Source organism: Mirounga angustirostris, unplaced genomic scaffold (assembly GCF_029215605.1).
Source record: "Mirounga angustirostris isolate CCGP_5_RB_7025 unplaced genomic scaffold, mMirAng1.0.hap1 SCAF_4, whole genome shotgun sequence".
Lineage (NCBI taxonomy): Eukaryota > Metazoa > Chordata > Mammalia > Carnivora > Phocidae > Mirounga > Mirounga angustirostris.
Genome location: NW_026991712.1, coordinates 17251187 through 17274221, shown reverse-complemented (window position 1 = coordinate 17274221; position 23035 = coordinate 17251187). Strand labels below are relative to the sequence as shown.

The window sequence follows — 23035 nt, the reverse complement described above, 5'->3', positions numbered from 1 at the left end:
AGTACCTGTAACCCTTACCAAAGCTTCCGCTAGCAGGCAGGTGAGGTGTCAAGAGGGCATCCAAGAGCGTCGAGCTCACTTACCATGAGAACCTTCTCACACGCACAGTTTCCGCCCCTGTATGGTGAGTGCGCGTGCGACATCACAGGAATAATGGCTTCTAAAAGTTTACAAGTAAATTTTTATTGTGGCCACAGGTCAACAGCAAAAACAGACGACAGTTAAGGTTCAGATTCTCTCCGCTTCCCATCTTACCGTATAAATTAAATACGGAGAGGTACCCACAAACTTTTGTTAAAAACGAGCTGTTTTCAAGTCCCCACTTCCTGGGAGAACACACATCGCTACCGCTTAAGGGTGGGGCAAAGTAGAGTCATACTGTTAGAGCACAAAGTTTCCTGAGAAGAAACCAATCAAAATGTTCAAAGCCTTTCGAGCGGACTCCAAGTATGGCGGCCACTCAACACGAGCATGCTCCTGTGGCTGCATTCAGACTAAAAACATAAAATAAGAAACTGTGAAACACCAAAGCCTTCAAAAAACTTTATTGGGGGATAAGCCTAACTCTGATGGGAAAAGCCCACCTATGAAAAAGAAGTTGTGGGTATTTACGCTGGTCTGACGTACATTCGTGACTTGCACATTCACGGCTCAAAAAAAAGACCCTCAAACACAAAATGATTCTAAAGCCATTACAACCCAAAGTTACGGGATTCACCTAGATGCGCTTGTATTAGCTCTTAAGATATGATCTCTGTACAGAGCAGCTTACCTTCCTCATGATTAAATGAAGCACGTGGCCATTAAAAGGGGAGCGGAGGGGGGTGGGAAACAGACAATTTAAATAGGGTATAAGGTTCTCCTCTCCACTATTCAATGAACATGTATCTAGAAGGAGAATGAAATGTGATCAATGCCCAGGTGTCTCTCAAAGAGAGCAACTCCCTGTGGCAAATGCAATTTGGAACTTTTAGCACAACACAATCCAAACTACTCTGGGTCCACACAAAACCAGTATGCCCTACACGAGATGCAAAGGGATCATGCCCACCACAGTTCACACCTAGCCCCCCTGCAGCTCCACTATAGTTTTCATCACTTCACTTAAGGAAAAAAAAAATGCCTAGCAACCGCCCTCATGCCTCGCTGACACCAATCTGTGGCCCTGGCTGACACAGTGGCGCTTTTTTTTATAAGAAACATCGGTAGAGGTGGCAAATGGCTGCACCTGACATCAGGTCACAGCAATTCCAAAAGCTGACGAAGCTCTCCATCCGCTGGTCCAGTCTTCTCCCCTATTGTTACAGTTCTGCCACCAAAGGGGGGAACATGGTAGACAAGTTCTTTGTGACCAAGCCTTGGCAGAAGTCAATAAATAAGAGAGCTTGTCACAGGCAGAACCATTTTATGGACAACCTCCTCTAGCTGCAAATGCGGGGGTTGGGAAAAGGAGGAGGGAGGCGTGTGTGCGAGAAAGAGGTAAGAGTCCCTTTGTCAAGGGTTTGGTGACCCAACCCCACACGCCCTGCTTGGCGCCAGCAGACTGGGACCTGTCAAAACCCATTATTCAGAAGGAAAAGGAAGAGAAGACACCAAAAAAATATAGTCAGTTCTGAAATTTGCACAGTCGGTATTTGTTCTTCGTAGCACTAAGGACTTGAATGAGAATCACGAAACTTGAGGAACACTTATATTTTTCTTCAGGATTTAAAAAATTGTGTCTTGTACTGAAAGACTACATTCAGTGTGGGTCGGGTCCAACAGCATTTGCTAGAACTTGGTTGTTAAGCACACCCAGCACTGGGAGGAAACTTCATCTGAGCGGAGTGGCTGGTGGGCCGGCCCGAGGCCGCTCCTTCACTGGTCCCCAAGCCGAAAGCCCTGTCCCCAGTTATGTCTCCCGCCTCCGCCGTTCTGGTCCGCAGCTCGCCTCATGCTAGCGGGGGGCACACCGAATCCTGACACCCCTCCTCTCCTGCTGGGCAGCCAGCGGTACCTGGAGTCGTGGGGGGGGGGGGGGGGAGCAAAGGGAGAGAAACAACACAATCACTTCCATGAAGTGATCCGACCATTCAGTGCATCTTCCTTTCTTGCTGTCCCCATGGCATCTGTCTCACTCTATTATATTAGTCCGGCCAATGGAAGGCCAGGGACAAGGGCTTACTTAACTCTGCCTTTTCAGCACTTCGCTCAATGCCCTGGCCGCAGGCGGTACTCACTTTTCGGGTTCCTTAAATTTACTCCATTTCCAGCCAAATTCACACTCTAAAAAAATTTGTTTTCTGGTTACAAAAGTAATTCATGCAGAACAGTATGGAAACAAAAATATTACTCCCACAAGCCCAACAATCAGAAAGAGCCACCTATATATAGCATTTTGACGTATCTAAATATGGATCAAACTGGATCAAAGCATACAAAACAAATGCACGTGCAAAAGACAAATCTGCAGCCTGTGTGTCGAGGCCCACAGGACATCTCCCAGCCGCGTCCCCAAGGGGGACTGGAGATGCCCACTCTGTGTTGGAGTCTGGGGTAGGTTTTTCATGTGAATTCTTTATCTCCCCTCCGACAGCATTCTTTCCATCTCCAAGATGGTGTGAGAGCTGAAGCCCACAACGGGCACACCCCATTTCCCACCTGACAGATTAATAAACCAAGAATCACAGAACAGCCAGGAAAACTTACACCCAGGTCTGTGCTCTCTAGCGTTTTGCCCTCCCTTGACTCTTAGTAAACTGAGAATGCGTTTAAACTTACTCCACTTAGTGGTTCAGTCGGTGAAGCGGCTGCCTTCGGCTCAGGTCAGGATCCCAGGGTCCTGGGATCGAGTCCCGCATCGGGCTCCCTGCTCAGTGGGGAGCCTGCTTCTCCCTCTGCCCCTCCCCCCGCTGGTGCACAAGCACTCTCTAATAAATTATAAATAAAGTCTTAAAAAAAAAACCAAAACCAAACCTATTCCACTTAGATCCTAATGTTTACAATTGTGCCTCAAGGCAGAGACTCTACTACCCGACACCCCTGCTCAAACCCCTTATGGCACCAAGAGCAACCGATGAGCGCTGACTTGCCCGCAGCAAAGAGCCGGCCGAGCACGACCATATCGTATGGCGGGTGCTACCTGTGCATAAATTCACCTCCTCTTCACCACAACCCTATGGGGCAGGGACTATTATTAGTATCCCATTTTAGAAATGAGAAAACCAAGGCAAGACTGACGGTCAGGATTCAAACCAGGCAGCCTGGCTCCAGAGCTGGTACCTGCACCACTCCCTGCACTACAGGCCTTGAGCTGCAGCTGAGGGGACACACGGGGCACCGTTCAGGTGACAGCAGTTTGTGACTGGAGTCCTCATTTGTTTACATCATCCCTGACGCCTTCGTGTTCCCGCCAAAACCAGACAATGAACCCCTTTCAAACAGAAAAATAACTGCGTGCAGAAGAGGATCGACTTTTCTAACTGGAATGCAGAACAGCGATCTTAGAATTCTAGAACTCCCATCTTCTCTTTTAAACAAACACAGCTTTGTCTTTAAATCAAAATGTATTTCCAACTCCTGATTTCTCAATATCCCTGATGTTCGGTACAATAATATTCCTCCCAAGTGTATAATAAAATAGAACACTTAAAAAGGGCGGTCTTGCTTTGCTTCGTACTATAAGACAATATGGAAGCCATCTCCACTGCTTAAACGGATAGTGAAATTAAATGCAAGTAATTAGTACAAAAAGACACCCAATTATACACAATCAACAAAAATTTATGGTAATTTCAAAGCAGTTACTGCTTTTGCAAAGAGCTACATTTTGTCATCTGATCTTTATGCAAAATTTAACAGAAGGGCTTTTCCACCAACAGAGAACGCTCAAATGGAAGGCAGGCCCCAGTGTGCCCTGGATTTTGCCACTAGAACCTCATATACTTTGTTGCCTGCAATTGAGAAAGATCTCCAAGCCGGTAAGTCAGAAATAGGGCCATTTAAAGTAAAAGAACTGCTGGCTACCCACCAGAGGACCAAGTTGGTTTTTTTTAATTGATGCATCTGCCGTCTGACTTGATAAACCTAGATCAAAAATCCAAACCTGCTGTTATCGTGTCCTTTGATAATTAGAAAGCAGACTGGTCATTTGTTTTTTTAGCCTGAAGGCAACTCAAGGCTCAGAAGACAAACAAGTTTCTTTCTATGCACTTAAAAAAAAAAAATAAATAACAGTGTACTTCTGTTTGTATGTTATATTTCACAGAAGAAGGCTTTCAAAAACCTACCCCTGACTGACAAAGGTGGTGGGGGGAGAAGGGGCCTCCTCAAGTTTTACTGCTCTCATTGACCCCTCGGAAGAATGACGAACCGCAAAATGTTAAAAATGAGCAAGATGTGTGGAAGGGTTCTGGGGATCAGGCGCGGTCGCCGGGCAGGCTGGGACACCCGGATGGCGATTTCACTGGTCCCTTCTTCAACTGTCTTTTGCTTCCCTGACAGAATGGCCAGCTACTTTCATGCTTCAGTGTGTCAGCACCTCTTCTGGCTCGTAAAACCCCACCCCAGTCCCAACGTTAGGAACAAAGCTAAGAGCTCTTATCTATCGGACACCCACCAACCCGTGGCCAACAGCGGACCTTACCACCTGCAGTGGTGGGAGACAGGGCAGCCCCTCAACTTACAGATTTGCAAGGTGAAGCTCGGAGGTTTTATTAAGTCACTCCCCCCGCGTCCACCCCGATGATCAAAACTGACAGATGAGGGGAAGGGGATTTGGTTCTGTCTCAGAACCAAATCAGTGCCCCTAGCCTCCTCACTTGAGTGGACCCTAAAAGCAGACAAAGAGCCAGCACACACTCCCTGGGTGCTTGGACTATATGAACCTCAAGTTTCTCACTTTCACTCTGAAAAGTCCCCCAAATTTTCTGTTCTATAATAGCTCACAGAAAAAGATCTGAAATTGCTAACCAATGGGTTAACTGAACCCCTTTGCCTCTTCTCTGGCCAAATCTTGCATAAAACTGATGCTGGCGCACGGCGGCCCACACCGGAGCCTCGCACAGTGCCCCGCCTGCCCATCCGAGCTACTCTGTGCCCAGTGTCACCTGCCGTGAGTCAGCAGCAGCCCCCAGCTGGAAGGGCTCCACGGCGACGACCGAGCCGTGACTTTGATCCCTGGCTTCCCGGGACTGTGTGACCAGAGCCAGTCTGTTGGCTCACATTTCTCCACCCGCCAAAGACGTAAATGCTACCCCTTGTGGAGTTCTGAGGAGGACGCTTGAGACACGGCAGTAACATGGCTGTTCCATGAGAAAACAAACAAAACCAAAAAAACACTTACAAAAACTGAGGCGTGGAAAGAAAATTTCTTCCTCCCAAGTCCATCGGGTATCTGAACATTAGGAAGAAATAAAGATGTCCAACAAGATTTCCAATTAGCTCATTGATTACCCTGCAAACAAAGAGCCAAATTAGTCTGAAGCCCTTCAAGCAGTCAAGTGAGATGTAGCCAATTGTACCCAGTAGGCCAGGGAAGAGAGCCCTCCTGGCAGCCAGTTTCTGGTCCCCGGGAGCCTGTGACAGCCCCACAATGAGCCCTTTTGTAGTCTGCGCGGCAAAGGTATTCCGAGGGGAGGGGAAATCGGTCCTGCGGGGCTCTGTGCTCTGCGAGACCAGCTGCCCTCTGACAGCTCTTTCAAGCCCCAGCTCATCCTCCAAATATCGTTTTTGCTACTTCCTGCCTCTAGAGTCGGAAAGTTGCAAAGCAAGCTTCTGACCGCTTCAGTCATAAATACCGTGTTTGCAAACCCTGGGCAAATCGGAAGGGTGGCAAGAGAGAAGCATGGGCACCCTTCTGGAGCGGGGGGGGGGGGGAGGCGGCAGGGAACACGTTTCCCCACTCCTGGAGCCACACACTTCTCCCTCGCTTCCTGCATCCTTGAGTCTAAGACATCACAGAGATCAGAGATCACTTCGTACAGCTGACCTTCGCCTTGTAATCCTAAAATAAACATTGACCTTCGGTTTTCCCAGGGCTTACATACAAGCCACTTCAAGGTTTTATAGATCCACTCCTACTATCACGTATCCTTCTGTGTCTTCTCCTGCCACAGGCGTCCCGTCAGGGACAAATCAACATTTGCAGCTACTCCCAGACTCTGCCCTTCCGGGCGGCGGGGCGGCTGTACCACGCTCAGAACTTGCTAAGCTCGAAACAGAGTCTGTTTGCTCAATTCCCTCATTTCTATCACTACACGGCAGACGTTAGGACCACACAGAGTAGCTATGTCAGACATATTAAGAACTGGTACTATTAAAATCTGTTAAAACATTTGAAGTATTTTGTAGCATAGGAAGTGGGAGTTCACAGAACAGTTGCATCTTGATATCTTCCTTTTAAAATTCTGACTGGATGCACTGAAGGTTTTCCTCTCAGGTCCAATTCCAGGCTAGAAATCTGAGCCTATTTGGCTAAAACTTCTGTACTATCAAACCACTTACAAAACTACTTCCCATCTGAGAATTTGCATTTCGATGACTGGCGAGCAGTCTTCAAGGCATCCTGGAAATGCCTCAAGGATAAAAAACATAGTAATTTTACGCATAGTTCTTAGAGGAGTCAAGCTCAGACACAAATTAAATTAGTTCCTTGTTTGCTCAATCTGGACAATGAATCCAGAAATATTTATTCAAAAACACATAAATGGAAGTACACAGTACCTAACGATGAGCTAACAAAATAACAATCATTCAATGCTAAATGTGCTTAAAGCCCTGCAATTTAATCAGTTACATCAAAATGAAATTACAGTTGATCCTTGAACACAGAGCTGAACTGTGTGGGCCCACTTGTATATGGAGTTTTTTCATTAATATAGTACAGTTCTGTAAATGTATTTTTCTCTTCCTAAGATTTTAATAATATTTTCTTTTCTCTAACTTACCTTATTCTAAAAATGCAGTATATAATACATGTAATACACTATAACTTACCAAATGCGTTAATTGACTGTTTATGGTATCAGTAAAGCTTTGGTCAGCAGGAGACTATTAGCAGTTAAGTTTTGGGAGAGTTAAAGAATATACACTAATTCCCAACTATGCAGGAGCTTGATACCCCTAGCCCCCATTGTTCAAGGGTCAACTGTATTTCCTAAGTATAAGGTCCCAATACATCAATGTTGAACTTCTTTAAAGTTTATAAAGATTAGAGAAGGAAGATAAACAATAATGGAAGTCTTCTAAGGATTTGTTTCCTATTAAGTAAATCTACTATCACTTACGAGCCTCCGATGATATAGTTGAATCCAAGGATAACCCAAGGTAAATAACAGGCCTAGGAAAAAAATACACACAAACATGAATAACCACACCTAAAAAGGATACAGCTGCTAGGAGGCTGGAATGGGTAAAGATATACTGATAAGAGCTTTATATAAATCCTTTGGAAAGTCACTGCAAAAATTTCTCAAACCAATCTAGCATTATTGTACTTAAAACTTCCTATCTAAAATTATACTTATTCAGAGGCGCCTGGGTGATGCAGTTAAGTGTCTGACTCTTTGGTTCTGGCTCAGGTCATGATCTCAGGGTCATGGGATTGAGCTCCGCGTGCTCAGTGGGGAGTCTGCTTGAGATTCTCCCTCTCCCTCTGCCCCCCTCCCAACTTGCATCTCATGCTCTATCTAAAATAAATAAATAAATCTTTAAAAAAATAAAATTATACTTATTCATGTATTAGTAACTGGAGAGACAAAGTACTTTGCCCAGGGTCAGATACAATACATGCCCCTCTGAGTGAATATTAACAGAGTTTCACAAAGGAAATGGGTGTCCTATGGACGCTGATGAAAACATGACCCATAACAGAACCACATTAAGACTCCAACTAGGAAACTGCTACCTACGAACTAAAAATACCCCATCCTTTTAGGTTCCTCTTTTGCATATTTCACAAAATTACTCTGAATTTTTATCTCATTACACACTGATGCCCTGAACTAATACTCTCCCCAATGAGAAAGCTCTCCAGCCGAATTCAACATTTGAGCCTCTGACCAGACCGGATTCAACACATCATACCAAGAGCTAAGGAAGCTGCGGGCGCTTGGGTGGCTCAGTTGGTTAAGCAAATGCCTTCGGCTCAGGTCATGATCCTGGAGTCCCAGGATCGAGTCCCATATCGGGCTCCTTGCTCAGCAGGGGGTCTGCTTCTCCCTCTGATCCTCCCCCCTCTCATGTGCTCTCTCTCTCTCATTCTCTCTCTCAAATAAATAAATAAAATCTTTAAGAAAAAAAAAAGAGCTAAGGAAGCTGCAAGGAACTTCATGAACAAGTAAAGAAAGGGTTGTATATAAAGAACTTGAAGGCAGAATGAGGTAAGTACTATAAGAGAAACATAACATATTGCAGAGCCCAAAGGCAAGACTAATTCCAGGCAGGAGACCGGGAAGTATGTTCAGTCCCAACTCAAATGAAGAACAGGTAGGATTTACAAGAGGAAGAAAATAAAAAAGATGTTACTGGTGGAAAACTGTGAGCGAAGGCACTAAGGGAAGTGTTTGGGGACAAAAACTGTTTTAGCTAAAGTATAAAATACGTTAACAGGGAATGATAAGAACAGATTTTAAGAGACTGCTCCCCAGGGTGCCTGGGTGGCTTGGATGGTTAAGTGTCTGCCTTCGGCTCAGGTCATGATCCCAGGGTCCTGGGATCGAGTCCCGCATCGGGCTCCCTGCTCCTTGGGAGCCTGCTTCTCCCTCTGCCTCTCTCTCTCTCTCTGTCTCTCATGAATAAATAAATAAAATCTTAAAAAAAAAAAGAGAGACTGCTCCCCATTAGTATCTTTCCTTCCCCCTCTCTATCACACACACAGACATGAGATTGCTCAGGGTCACATGCCTGAGGGGCCTGAAGCACAGAGGGAGTGGAATAGTCAGCAAAGGATTTCAGGTTGGCTAAAGACAGGCAAGGGGACTGAGCAGGGGAGAGGGGGCCTGCCTATGGTACACTGCTCTGCAGTGACCTCTACTGCACGAGTCAGAAAGTGCATCTCTGAGCTGAAGAGGGATTTTGCCGAGACAAATGAAAAGGAAATTTTTCCAACTACGTGAAAGTACCTTAAATCGTGTTCCAAACCAAAATGATACAATCATGTCTCTGTTCAGCTGGGCCCAGACATAGAGTACTGACATGATCAGAGGAATCATCAGCAACTGCAAAAGAAGTCAACATGTAAAGACAAGGCTCCAGAGGCACTTAAAACAGGCTCAGCAGGAATCTTTTTTTTTTTTTAACCTCTCCCCTACAAACAAATTCTCATATGGCTATTCAAAAACCAAAAAGAAATTCAATCATCAGAATTACAAACTGATCCTTTCAGTTAATCAATTATACAATGCATGCTACAAAATCCTGGAATAAAATACAATTACTTTAGGTGCATTCAGAAATATCAGGGTCAAGCTTGGTTATTTGAAAAAAGTAGGCAGTAAAACCTTACTTACTATATATTCTCAATTAAAAAAAATACATATCCACATAATGCATAGAAAATACTAGAGAACCATCACTCTCAATGCACAAACGTAACAAAGAAGCCTGAAATGAGCAAGGAAAGTAACGGTTTAGATAATTCATGTAAGATGTTCAAAACAAAAGTTGTTATAATTCTATAATTTCAAAATGCCACGTAATTAACCACAGGATTAATGCAATCTAAGCTTCTCTCAAAGGCCATTAATTGTAAATCTGAAACACATAAAAGGGCAAATAGTTTCAAGGGACACTTACCTGCATATCCATCGCTAAGCCAGTAATCTTGGTTTATAAAGTTAAAGATCAGAGACAAACAAAGCATTGTGCACCTCGTATCAGTTCATTTCATTCCTGTGTTCTGAAAGAAAACCCTTTTCTAGAGTTCAGGTTGTTTAAAACATCCCAGAACACAAAAATATCTAATAATCTCCATTATGAATATTCTGTTATATGATGACAAGGAAATGCAAGAAGTGAACTCCTCTGGCATATGACTCAGTCGGCCCCGTTGCGTCCTCTTTGCCTTGCCCTGCGTTTTAGCATCTCATCTTCAACTGGAAGATGGAGATACCTGTGCCCAGAAACAAATTAAGGATTCTACTCATACCCAGGGCTCCATAGCATAGTTGAGGTCCAGAACAATTTTTTTTTTTTGCCTTCCCTTAAAGGAGGGGAAAGGGCATCCAAAGTGCCTCATGCCCTGGCTCCTGGCCAAGCTTCAATGGCAGCTAAGCCCCAGAGCAATGTTAAAACTCACCAACTGGGCACAGACTGAGCCATCATGCCCGCTCTGCTGCCCTCACCATCTGCACAGGTCCGCAGCTGGAAGAGAGCCGAGCAGGTCCTTTCCCAGAACCGGGGCCTTACAGAGGGACCGAGTTACCGTGTAGGCCCCAAAGACAAGGGCAGCGGCGAAGTCAGAAAGGGATGCTGGTCGTAAATTAATTTTCTGAGAAGGAGCACAGATTCCAAAAGCAGTTTCATGGCACGGAATCTTTGTGCTGCAGTCAACAAGCTGTCACACATGAGAACACAGAACTGGGAACAAGAAGAGGAATAGCAGTAAAATTCAACCAAATTTGGAAAACCCCACAATGGCAAGAGAACGCCATCACTCAAGGGCTCTGTGATTTACTACAGCTTTAAAAATGAACTTTAATTATTCGTAATTATTAACTGTAGCAAACAAAGATGCAAATACTATAATTTGAACTGTTGTATAGAATACTGTCTACTTCCCCAAACCTGCAAATAATGGTTTATTTCTGGCCCCAAACAACAGACTAAAGGATACCACGATGCAAATCCAGTTAAAGAGGAGCATGAATAAATAGTCTGCCGGCCTCCCATCAAAAGCTCCTAGAAACAAAAATAAGCCAAATGTCATGGTTCAGAATTTCAGAACAAAGTGACTCCTATGTAGAGAAATACTTCAAAAAGTTACAGAGAAAGCCAACATGAGAATATTTTTAAATTTCTCCTCTCAAGCAAAAGAAAATTTTTTAAAACATCTAAAACCATGCCCGGGGCCACCTGGCTGGCTCAGCCGGTAGAGCGGTAGAGTGTGCGACTCTTGACCTCGGGTTGTGGGTTCAAGCCACATGCTGGGTGCAGAGAGTACTTAAAAATACAATCTTTAAAAATAAATTAAAAAAATATATAAAACCATGTCCTCAACAGAGCCCTGAACTAGAGTCAACTGAGCAAGGCTAATCTGTGTTCTCCTAACTGAATTCCAGTAAGGAACATGCTCCCCAACCACCGCAGGCTAAAAGACCCATGGGGAGGAGAGTCAGTTCCACAGGCATCTATCTGCGATCCCACCCCCTGAAGACCTCCCAACCAGTCGGCCTCTCTTTCCTGGCTCTCCTCATGACCTGTCAACACATCTGTGATCACCCGGGTAATCCTTTCCCCCTCCACTACACCATAAGCTCTGATGTGGGAGGAGCCCATCTGCCTTGCCTACCATCGTGACTCCTCCAGCATGACTCTGCTGGGAGGTTCCTACTGTTGTTGTTATAGATACACACACATACTACCACTGGGTCTGACACTGAGCTTTCCGAGAAGATCCGATCTCCTTCCAGCTTACATTCTAGCAAGGGAAAACGATGCTGAAGGAGAGGAGGAATGGGGCCACAGCCAAACCTTCCCATAGCCTCTGACTCTTCACCTTCTGGGAGGTAGAAAGGAAAGACCCCCTTTCTACAGATGAGGACAAAAGTTGCATGACCAGAGTCACATGGCTTGTTAGAAGCAGGGTGAACTCTAATTACTAGTCTAGTGCCTTTGTTACTACACCATATACCAGACTCTGTCTCAGTTCTGGACAGAATAATCAACACTGGTCTGGCTCTCCCTTCTCAGAGTGGTTCCTCATGCCTTCAGCTGGAAGACTAGAAAAGAGGTAGAGATAAGAAACAAATGACTGTAAGGTCACACTAGCTCTCTCTAATAAATAAAAAAAATTTTAAATCTTAAGAGAATAAAAAATAAAAATAATAAAACAAGTTTCTAGCAGAAGTCTCTCCTTCTTTCCCCAGTTTCTCCCCTGGTATCTCAAAGGCACACTTTAGCCCCAGTGTTAAGTATGCTTAATGGTAGGGGATCCCTATGGATGAATCAGAGGTGAAATTCTAATAACACTTCTGAATTTTAGTAATAGTTGTGCTTCTTTTGCTTTGGTTTCGGCTTTGTGATTTGTTTGTGTTTTTTTAAAATAAACGACCAAGGTGGGGCTTAAACTCACGACCCTGAGATCAAGAGTCGCACACTCTACCCACTAAACCAGCCAGGCACCCCACTGGCTTTATGATTTCTAAGGATTCTTTGGATTGAATACTTTAACTGTTGTAATCACATAAACTACAGTACTGTATTATTTGACAAGTTTGCAACTGGAAATTTACAAAATCACTGGTCTCAAACTGCAGTCTTCCTGTTCAAATCAGAAGCCTTATAAATAAGCCAACACTGCTGTATACTTAATTGAGTCAGGGAGGAAAATGTGCAGGTGGCAAGCATTTTGTCAGGATGTTAACATGAGGCTGTATGGTGCAGAGAAGACTGGGGATCAGCGAACCTGGGCTCCAGTCCTAGCTGTGTTATCTCAAACAGCTTTATGACCTTCAGGGCACGTCACCACCTCTCCAGACCATTGTTTTCTTGTCTGTGAAATCTTATTTTAAAAGGACAGGCCTCAAAAGTTCCTCTTGACATGAATGTTCATAGCAGCCTTATTCATAACAGTGAAAAATGAAAACAAGTCAAACATCCATCAACTGATGGATGGAAAAACAAAACGTGATAATGATAATTCCGTACAATGGGGTCTTATTTGGCAATAAAAAGGAATGCTACATGAAAGAACCTTGAAAACACTACGCTAAGTGAAAGAAGCCAGTCACATATTGCATGATTCCTTCTGTAAGAACTGTCCAGGGGCGCCTGGGTGGCTCAGATGGGTTAAGCGTCTGCCTTCGGCTCAGGTCGTGATCCCATGGTCCTGGGATCGAGCCCCACATCGGGCTCCTGGCTCAGCGGGTAGTCTGCTTCTCCCTCTCCCTCTGCCTCTCCCCCTGCTCATGCTCTCTCTGTATCTCTGTGTCTCAAATGAAAAAATAAAAAAAATCTTAAAAAAAAAAAAAAAAAAAGGAAATGTCCAGAAGAGGCAAATCTAAAAAGGCAAGAGTAAATTAGTGGTTGCATAAAAGCTTAAGGGGAAGATAAGGTTGAATAGAAATGGGGAGTGGCTGTTGATGGGTACAGGGTTTCTTTCTGTGGTGATAAAATATTCTAAAATTAATTGTAATAATGACTGCACAACTCTATGAACACTCACCAGATTATACACTTTAAATGGGTGGAACTGGATAACATTTGAATTAGGGGTCAATAAAACTTTTAAAAATGCCTCTCGGCTCTAGAACTTCAAAATGCTCTGTGACTGGCTAGTAGGGAAGGGGGGGAACATAAGAATTAAAGCAGACAAAAGAGATCAATGGGCTAATAATCCTGCAGATCGATCTTAAGTGTTATTCAGGTATTACAAATTAGTTATATTACCTGACTAGATAGTAGGGAAGGGTAAATGGGGTCCAAGATATCAAGTAACCAAGAGAAAACAATTTACAAACAAAATGTGGTCATGAAATTATTGTAATTTACATTTCATAACAGTATTACGATCATTTTTTAAGTCCTTGGGTTTCAGAGGTGAATATTAAAATATTTACTGATGAAACGCTATCATGTCTGGCATTTGCTTCAAATAATCAGGGGTACGGGCACAGACATGAATAGAGATCAAATAAGACCAGCGATGAGATCACTGTTAAAGGTGAGAAGGTAGGGGCGCCTGGCTGGTTCAGTTGGTGGAGCATGCGACTCCTGATCTCTGAGTCCTGAGTTCGAGCCCCATGTTGGCTATAGAGATTACTTAAATAAATACTTTTTTTTTTTTTTAAAGGTGAGCTATAGTTAAAAGGGAGTTCATGTAGACATGCAGACACACACTACAACATGGACAAACCCTGAAAACATTCTACTAAGTGAATGTAGTCAGTCACAGAAGGACTCATAAAATGTGTCAAATAGTCAAACCCATATGCACAGAAAGTAGTTCAGAGCTTGCCAGGAGCTTGGAGAAAGGGGGGTAGGGGATGGAGAGTAACTGCTTTGGGTTTTGGGGGGTTGATGAACACGTCTTGAATTAGATAGTAGTGATGGTTGTATAACACTGCAAACAGACTAAAGACCAAGGAACTGGGGCGCCTGGGTGACTCAGAGGTTAAACGTCTGCCTTCAACTCAGGTTATGGTCTCAGGGTCTTGGGATCAAGCCCCACTTCGGGCTCCCTGCTCAGCAGGGAACCTGCTTCTCCCTTTCCCTTTGCCTTTCCCCCTGCTCATGCTCACTCTCTCTCTCAAATAAATAAAATCTTTAAAAAAAAAAAAAAAAGACCACAGAACTGTACACCTTAAAATGGTTAAAACTGTCATTTTTTTGTTATGTGAATTGTATCTCAATGAAAAGGAAAACAAAGGTTCATTCACCTTTCTCACTACTTTTGTGTATGTTTGAAATTTTTCCACAACCAAATGTTTAAAAGCCGGTCATGAGTCATCCACACTTAGAGTTTACTACTGATGTAAAAACAAAATTACTCCAACAGCTTAACCCTCAATGAAATTATATCGGAGGAGTAGAATGCGAAGCAAGTCAGCATCATTATCAGGCCCAACTGGGACAGGGGAGAATAAAAATCACGTATTCTGGGGGCTTTAAGGACCAAACCGAGATGTGGTGGTGAGAATCCTCCTTGTCAGTTTTGGCTCTGCCCAGACATTTCACCTCCCTGAAAAAGGGGATGGGCTAGGTCCCTTCCAGTGGTAACAGTCAATGACCGGACACTTTGTATTAATATAATGATTTTCCTTTTTAAACGCACCTTGTACAAATGCCAATTTAAGGAAAAATCACGTTTGACACCAAATGCCCATCCTTCTACTTCCCTGCAGTTATGAGGTTGATTCACAATTCTCAAACTGACTTAGATTTAAGGGTGGTTCAGAATTCTCTATCCTGAGCTAACAGCCAGTGGGTTTATAAAGTCTCTGGAGTCAGCCAACCTTTTCAAAATCATTTAGGCTTAACGAAATTATGTTCATGTTTTGACACAGCGCCTCACTTTATGGCTGCTCAGTATAAGCAACTCAGAACAGCACATAAGGTATTATACAAAGGAAGTAAGTAAAAATTCACAAAGAAACTTCTAAGAAAAGATTTTTGTAAAAAAGCTTATCCATGACATCATATGGGTAGTCATATCTGATAAACTACCATATTATTAAATCCCAGCTATGTATTTTACAAGTGAGTGATTCGATCACAGAGAACAAGGCTTTCATAGTATAAAGGCGTATTTTACAACCCCAATCTGGGAGATGTATACAGTTCAAACAAAATGGTGCATTAAAGGACAAGGACCGCCACGTGACAGACATGAGATGTCAAATTTAAGTGAGAGGCACACAGCTCAGCCACGAAGAGACAAGGTGTGGACAAGATGTGTAAAGCTCTGGTCTTCTACTTTTTCACTGATAAAATGGTGACACTGTTACTTATGCCTCATGATGTTGTAGGGATTACAAATCAAGTCATCTAAGCGCCTAGGAGAGTCCTAGCATCGGTCCGACTTTCTGAGCATTTGCCATCATTATGCCATTTCCTAAGCCAACTGCCCTCAAAATTCTTCCAATACGTAAACACGAACTGGTAAATTAATCAGAAACAAATCTTAAAACAACTATGGATAACATACCTGTTTCAAGTCGTGTAGAATACTGATATAAGAAATATAAATTGACCAAATAAAGAAATCCAGTTCCTGGACCCACAGGGAAATAAAAGGTGGCAGTGATTGGCCTCCAAATCTGTCCAGATTGAAATAGACACAGCCGTTAGTTTCTCTAAGCCTGGTTAATTTTTTTTTTTTTTTTAACTAAACAAAATGCATCCTCACAAAACATTCTCCTCTGTGATGATGGCTACCAAAGGGACACCACCAATATAATTCAAGAAAACTGAAGAAGAGCTCTCATCAGCTACAATCATATCAATTTGCAAATCGACAGAATAAAATATTATAATATAAGCAATAAATACTTCTAGCCAAGTTGAAAAAAATCAATACTATAGAAGTGCATGCATGGTTAGTCTTTACTGGGATAAGGCATACAGCTAAGCCCGTCAAAATTGAACTATAAAGACAATTTCCAACAGGACAGTAATATCTCTACGTAGGAAAAAGAATATACTGGGATGACAAGCCTTCCCAAAAACTGTCATATTCAAAAGGTAGAAGTAAAACAGAAATGTTTGTATTCAAATCCCTGTGCTATTTAGGCAATATGGATATATGACTTCACAATATTAACTCCCCCCCCCCAAAAAAAATTACAGAAGGGTCTACAGTCTCCCTCCTGACCCCCATCTCCCAATTCCCTTCAGCAACAATGATCTGTTTCTTGTATTTCTTTCAACAAATAATATTATGTGTTACTGTTCCTCCCTTTTCATCCTGCCTCCCATTACACAGTTCTATACCTTGTTTCATTCCCTTGACAAAATATTTTTGCTGGCTTTCTAGTATTCCTTTTATGTGAATGTCCAAAATTCATTTACACTGTTACAATGCCACAATGCCTATTCTTGATTATCTTCTTTATACACGTACATGTAGGATAAAATCCTGTGAGTTAAACTGCTAAATTAATAGACAGTTGAGTTTAATTTTGGTAGACACTGCCAAATGCCTACAAAAATATTTAACCGACTTACACTTTCTCCTAAAATGTAGATTAATGCCTGTCTTGCCTCCACGCGCTCACCATTTAGTGTATTCTATATTTACCAATTATGTTTTTGAAACTTTAGCCATTTCCTTTCTTCATTTTTCTGCTAGATTTGCATTTCTTTATGTATTACGGAAATTCCCCTTTCTCATTGTTGCAAATATTTTCTGGTCTGTCATTAAATCTATGCTTTGATGGTATTCTTGCCATATTTTGAAATGTAGAAGTGTTCCTTTAATGGAGGCAAATGTATCCATCACGTATCCTGCTCACAAGCTACTTCTCCACTCTAAGAATATTAAAGTGTTCACAGTTTCACTGTAACACATTCCCCGTTCATCTCAGGAGTGAGGAAGAGATCTGACTTCTTTTTCTAGATGGCCCCTCAGCTTTCCCAATCCCATTTACAGAGTAACCCATACTTTCTCCATTGATGTGAAAAGCTACTTTCCTCATATATTTCCTTTTGTAGTAAAGTCTCTTATTATATTAAAGTGCTATCCTGTTTGGAATTGAATTCCTATATCAATATCAAACTATTTCAATTTCTAGTCTTACAGTACGTTACAATATCTGGTAAAGTTACATGATTAAATAATCCCTCTCCGATTTTTCTTCTACGTTTGTCTTAATTTTCTTGGCTGGTCTCGAAATTTTATTTTCCTAAAAGAACTAGAACCGGCATCTTTATGATATCAGTGTGATACAATTCCCAACCAGGAAGAAGTCTTTCATAGCTTTTATTGGTTTTGTATATACCCAACCATCAAAGCTGAATTATCTTATTGTTTGTAATATTAGCTGAGTTACCTTATTGTTTGTAATATTGGAAAACTGAGCCTCTTGGGCTTTCTAAGTATACAACTCCATCTGTGAATAAAATTTTGAATCTTATTCCATTCTTGTCTAATTCACTGGCTAGTACTCCCAGAACGATGTTAAGTAACCGTGGTTAAAGTAGATGACCTTCCTAGACCATAGGAAATACCAGCATGATGCTGGCTTTGGCCTTACTACCCAAGCATCAAGGACACGACCCCTGCATCAAGGAGCTCTCCAGTAGCGGGTTGTCCAAAGAAGCAAAAGAGTGATCCCAAGGGAGGGGAAATTTGGTCTCGGAAAAACAAATACAAAGTCCGAAAGAACTGCAAGAGCACAATGAACGAACAGGTACTGCTGACAATTTGGGTGTGGCTGGAACAGAGGATATTAGCTGTGGCGCCTGGCCAGACACCGAGCTGCCCAGTTACATTCTCCAAGTGCAGGAATGTAACCCTCACAGCTCAATTCCCTTTGGAAGAAAACGCACTTTGTGGGATACCCAAGAGTGACTTTCCAAGAACCCCGTATTAAACCAGTAAAACAAAATAGGTTGAAACTCATTTTGATTCATTCACAACTTCATCATAGATACAGTAGAGTTTAATAGAAAGAACACTGGAAGTGATCTGAGAAGGCGTGGCTGTAAGTCCTGGCTTACGAGCTCTCACTCCTGAGCCTCAACATCCATCCGTAAAAGGGGAATGATCTACTAATACGTGCCCTATTTTGATTAGTGGTTAAAAAAAAGTGTGCTCTTCTAGTCATTTACATGCAATGACTCAGGAGATAGATTTTATAGTTGAAGAAATAGAATGAGAAAAGGTTAAATAATAGCTAGTAAGTGGTGGAGCTAGAATTTTATCCCAGACAGCTTGACTCCAGAGTTTATGACACAAAACCCTTAGTTTTTTTTACAATGTCTCTCACAAGTGATATCATTATTATGAGGAATAATTACAAGTAGTAAACATTTTAAGTACTACTATACTTGCATAAGCCTGATTCTCCCTGCTTATGAAAAGCACTGAGCAAAAACCAGAAGCAAGCAAGCCCTGGCCTTAGCCCTTACATAGCCCTGGGGCCTTGGAAAAGTCTAGACCTTTGCGTTGGTGTCTTCATCTACCCAATGACGTCTGCCCCCTGACTCCACCTTCCTTATTTCCAGATTTTGTAAAAGGTAGGAATTAAGAAAGTGGATTAAAAAGGTCCTTTGTTAAAAAAAAAAGGTATGTGTGGCTGTATGATTATTATAATCTTTTAGGAGACACACACTGACGTGGTTTTTACGAATTCCCATTTTAAGCTACCTCCATATTCCTGTAAGTTACTCAGAGCCTGATTTTGGAAACGAAACCCTGGTTTTTTCCGACTACATCTTTCACTAACACTGACGACATGGCACTATTTTTAGCCACTGTGTGCACCTGTGCTTTGGAAATCAGTGTCTGTCAAAATATCTTACTTCTTTTCCCCGTTCATTAAGCTTACCCTTGAGTTATACTTGGCTTTCAATGATCTAAGAGACTTAATATTATTTTTGTATTACTTTAAAACTATAATTTAAAAACACCAGGAGAGAGCTGATCTCTTGAGAAAAACACAATGTAATACACTTCTGAAATCCCCACTGAAGGTGCCTAGCTAAATCCCCTCCTTTCCTCTGATATGTAAATAGTTAGGATAAGAAAATGGCTTGCTTTTCAGGGCGTGGGAGAGGGTGGAGGCCCATTTTTCAACCCTGGAAAGCCTTCACAGATCCCATCATGGGCAGCCAAGTGCAGCACCAAGAGCACAGGACCTGTAGGCAGAAGAGGGGAGGGGAGCAGCTCCTTTTCACCCCATGGCACCCCAACTTTTTCATGATGAAAGCTGGGCCCTCATGACAGTTTAGGTGATTTGCCCAGAGCTCCTCACTTCAAAGCAAGAAGCCCACATCTTCAGTGGCATATAAGGCTTTAAGAAAGGGGGAAGACATTGCTCTTCAGTTACTAGTCCAAAAACTTCTGTTGAGAGAGTGGGCTGCAGCCGTCCTTGAACTAAAAAATCTCCCAAACAATCTGCTACTGCAATCATCACAAATGCTACCCAGAGTCTAAAGTGGGGTTTTTAAAGTACCAAAAACAAAGATTTTTCCTGAAACAGTATGAGCTGATTGATTTGGAGTTAAGAAACTCTACACAGGTCACCAAACAAGAAAGAGGGGGAGCACCCATGTGCCAAATGCTGATGTTAGCTAAGTGTGGGGTTTTTTTGTTTGTTTGGTTTTTTTTTGGACATCCTAGGTAGGCAAGACAAACAACCGAAAGGCACTCAGGTTCAATTGTGGACTTTAAAAGAGCTATTAGAAGCCATCCATTCGAGAAACGAGAGTGGGGCGTGAACAAGGGGAAGCAAAAGAAAGCAAGGAAGTATGCGACCATGTAGTGAACGCTTAGTCTCCCTCCAAGACCAGAGGCTTAAAGAGAAGGATAGATTAAAACCTAAAAAGAAAGAAAAGAAAGATCCCTGTTCACTCAAGGAAAGAGAAGTCCCCCAACATCCTTCCTGCTTCTTCTTCCAATATAACACACAGCTGGACCCACCTTACCACATCCTGGTTGATACCAACTTTAACTTTTCCATTCAAGCCAAACTTGACTTGGTACAGTCAATGATGGACTGTCTGTATGCCAAGTGTATCCCTTGTATAACTGTGAAACTGGGGTAAAAGTATCGCGTGGCTCTAAGGATTGCCAACAATCCAAGATTTGAACGATTACCATACACACACAAAGGAGCCTATGCAGACAAAGGAGCCTATGCAGACGACTGCCTAGTAGAGAGAGTAACACAGCACAAGTGTTACATTGTGGCCACAGTTAACCCAGACCTTAAACAAAGGATCCTGAAGATCCCTGGAGTTCTGATCATATACATTTCTAACCATCGGTGCTTGCCCAATATATGAAGTAAAGAAAATGAGGCATAGGAAGCATACAAACAAAAGCACGGAGACATGGATGTTACATGGAATGACTGCCTGGCCTGTCAGACATCTACCAGAAGGTTTTTCTAACTAGAACATAGGGGAAAGAGATCTGTACCCACATCTGAGGCTCCAGAGTAGGAGGTGGCTGGCAGGGGGCCTTATATGACATGCTAAAGGGTTTGGACTTGATTGTGAGGTCAACAGGAGCTTATTAAAATTTTAATTAAGGTGCATAACAGGATCAGATATTTTAAACAATCACAAGGTAGTATAAGCATAGACAAATAGATCACTGAAATAGAACAGAAAGTCCATAAACAGACCGATATATTTATGGCAAGTTGGTGTGTTATCAAAGTAGTATTTCAAATCTGTGAGGAAAGGAAGTTTTATTGGAAGGCCACAGAGTGTGGAGTAATTCTTAGTGGGGTTCGAATCCTGATTCCACCAGTTACTATCTGTATGAGCTGGGCACAGCACCTAACCATTTGGTGCCTTCCTTGCTCCCTCTTTAAAATACGTTGTCTAGGGCGCCTGGGTGGCTCAGTCGGTTAAGCGTCTGCCTTCGGCTCAGGTCATGATCCCGGGGTCCTGGGATCGAGTTCCGCATCGGGCTCCTTGCTCTGCGGGGAGCCTGCTTCTCCCTCTCCTCCCCACTTGTGCTCTCTCTCACTCTCTCAAATAAATAAATAAAATCTAAAAAAAATAAAAATAAAAATAAAATACGTTGTCTAATCGTCAAAACAAGCCTGATAAGATGGTATGAAATCGAATAGTCCATGACACAATTTGAGTATTTTTCAGTAAATGTCAGTGATTATTGCATTAAAAAAAAAGAAGACGAAGAAGCCATTCATTCTACTCCTAGATATGTACTCAACAGAAACGTATACCTGTGTTCACCAAGACATGTGCTGGAATGTTCACAACACTATTCATTATGGCCAAAACTGGAAACTATCCAAAAGGCCCATTATCAGTAGAATGGGTAAACAGATGGTGGTCTATGGTAATCTATAACCATGTGCAACAATAGGGGAGACTCACACACACTGTAAAAAAGAAACCAGACACAGAAGAGTACATACTGTAAGATTTCATTTACGTAAAGTAAAAAAAAAAAAAAAATGGCAAAAATAATCTACGATACTAAAAGGCAAGAAAGTAGTTACCCTTGGAGGGGGTAGTTACCAGAAGGGAGCCGTAGGAAGGTTTGGGGGATATTGGTCATGTTCTCCGTCTTGATCTGGGTGCTGGTCATATACAGGTATTCAGTTTTTAAAAATTTATAAATATATAATACATACACTTTACTGCCTGTATGCTATAATTCCATAAAAAGTTAAAGCTATGATCTAATGGCAACCTTATCTACAGGCCATAGCACAGCTGTCTGAAGTAGACAGGGCTGTTAAGGAAAGCTTTTAGAGCTGTACATACCAAAACCCTAGCCACTAAAGCTCTAATCCAAACCTTGAGGCTACTTCTATGCTCAGCCTATAGACCAAGTTCACGTCCCTTCCGGGTTATGTGTAATAGGTCTCTCTTCCCCATTACACTTTTTTTTTAACTTTATTATTTAATTCAATTAATTATCATATAGTGTATTATTAGTTTCAGAGGTAGAGGTCAGTGATTCATCAGTCTTATATAACACCCAGTGCTCATTACATCTCGTGCCCTCCTTAAGGTATTTACCCCAAAGACACAAATGTAGTGATCTGAAGGGGCACCTGCACCCCAATGTTTACGGCAGCAATGTTCACAAAGCCAAACTATGGAAAGAGCCCAGAAGCCCATCAACACATGGATAAAGAAGATGCGGTGTATGTATATATAATGGAATATTAATTACTCAGCCATCCCCAACACACTCTTAAATCAATTTGCTAGTGTTGCTGTCATCAGGGTTAAAGGTGATAACATAAGCAAAAGCTTGGAAAATATAAGCACAAGGCCCAAATCACAGATGTGGCTGGTGCCATCTCATGATTCCTGAAAACAAATCTTTGAAATTGAGAGTTCATCTCTTCTCACCTAAGGTCAGGATGCTTTTAAGGGGGCAAACTATGGGATAATAATCCAGCAGTTACATTTCAATTTCGGTGACAAAATGAAATTAGAATCTTCCTGCCCACAGAGAAAAAGCAATAATAGCAGGAATTATTGGCTAGTAAATAAAAATGGGCACTATTTTTGAATAGGTTATTTACCAAACTATATACTGGGCACTTCGCATTTTTCTATGAATTTTACATAACAGCGGCATGAAGTAGAGAACATACCTCCTCAATTTGAGGACACTTGATTTTGTGTTTCTAAAACTAGGATGTGGCTTACAATCAACATATTCATTTAATGGAATTTC

The 23035-nt window shown here is 42.2% G+C and overlaps 1 protein-coding gene and 1 pseudogene across 7 annotated transcripts in view; one reads left to right on the top strand and one right to left on the bottom strand.

Moving 5' to 3' along the window:
* DERL1 (derlin 1) overlaps positions 1-23035 on the bottom strand; it is a 73491-nt gene that overhangs the window by 45980 nt on the left and 4476 nt on the right. For 6 of the 7 annotated variants that reach the window (XM_064587939.1, XM_064587944.1, XM_064587941.1 and 3 more), the window contains exons 2-7: positions 15845-15956; positions 10814-10878; positions 9775-9801; positions 9102-9197; positions 7266-7318; positions 5324-5434 (exon numbers count right to left, since the gene is read on the bottom strand). In XM_064587939.1, coding sequence (XP_064444009.1) covers positions 5324-5434; positions 7266-7318; positions 9102-9197; positions 9775-9801; positions 10814-10878; positions 15845-15956 — 464 coding nt within the window. Of the gene's footprint in view, positions 1-167; positions 1997-5323; positions 5435-7265; positions 7319-9101; positions 9198-9774; positions 9802-10813; positions 10879-15844; positions 15957-23035 lie in introns of those variants that run through there. The other variant, XM_045895966.2, reaches the window with a different exon arrangement.
* LOC123858497 (rRNA-processing protein FCF1 homolog) lies at positions 18036-20646 on the top strand (annotated as a pseudogene).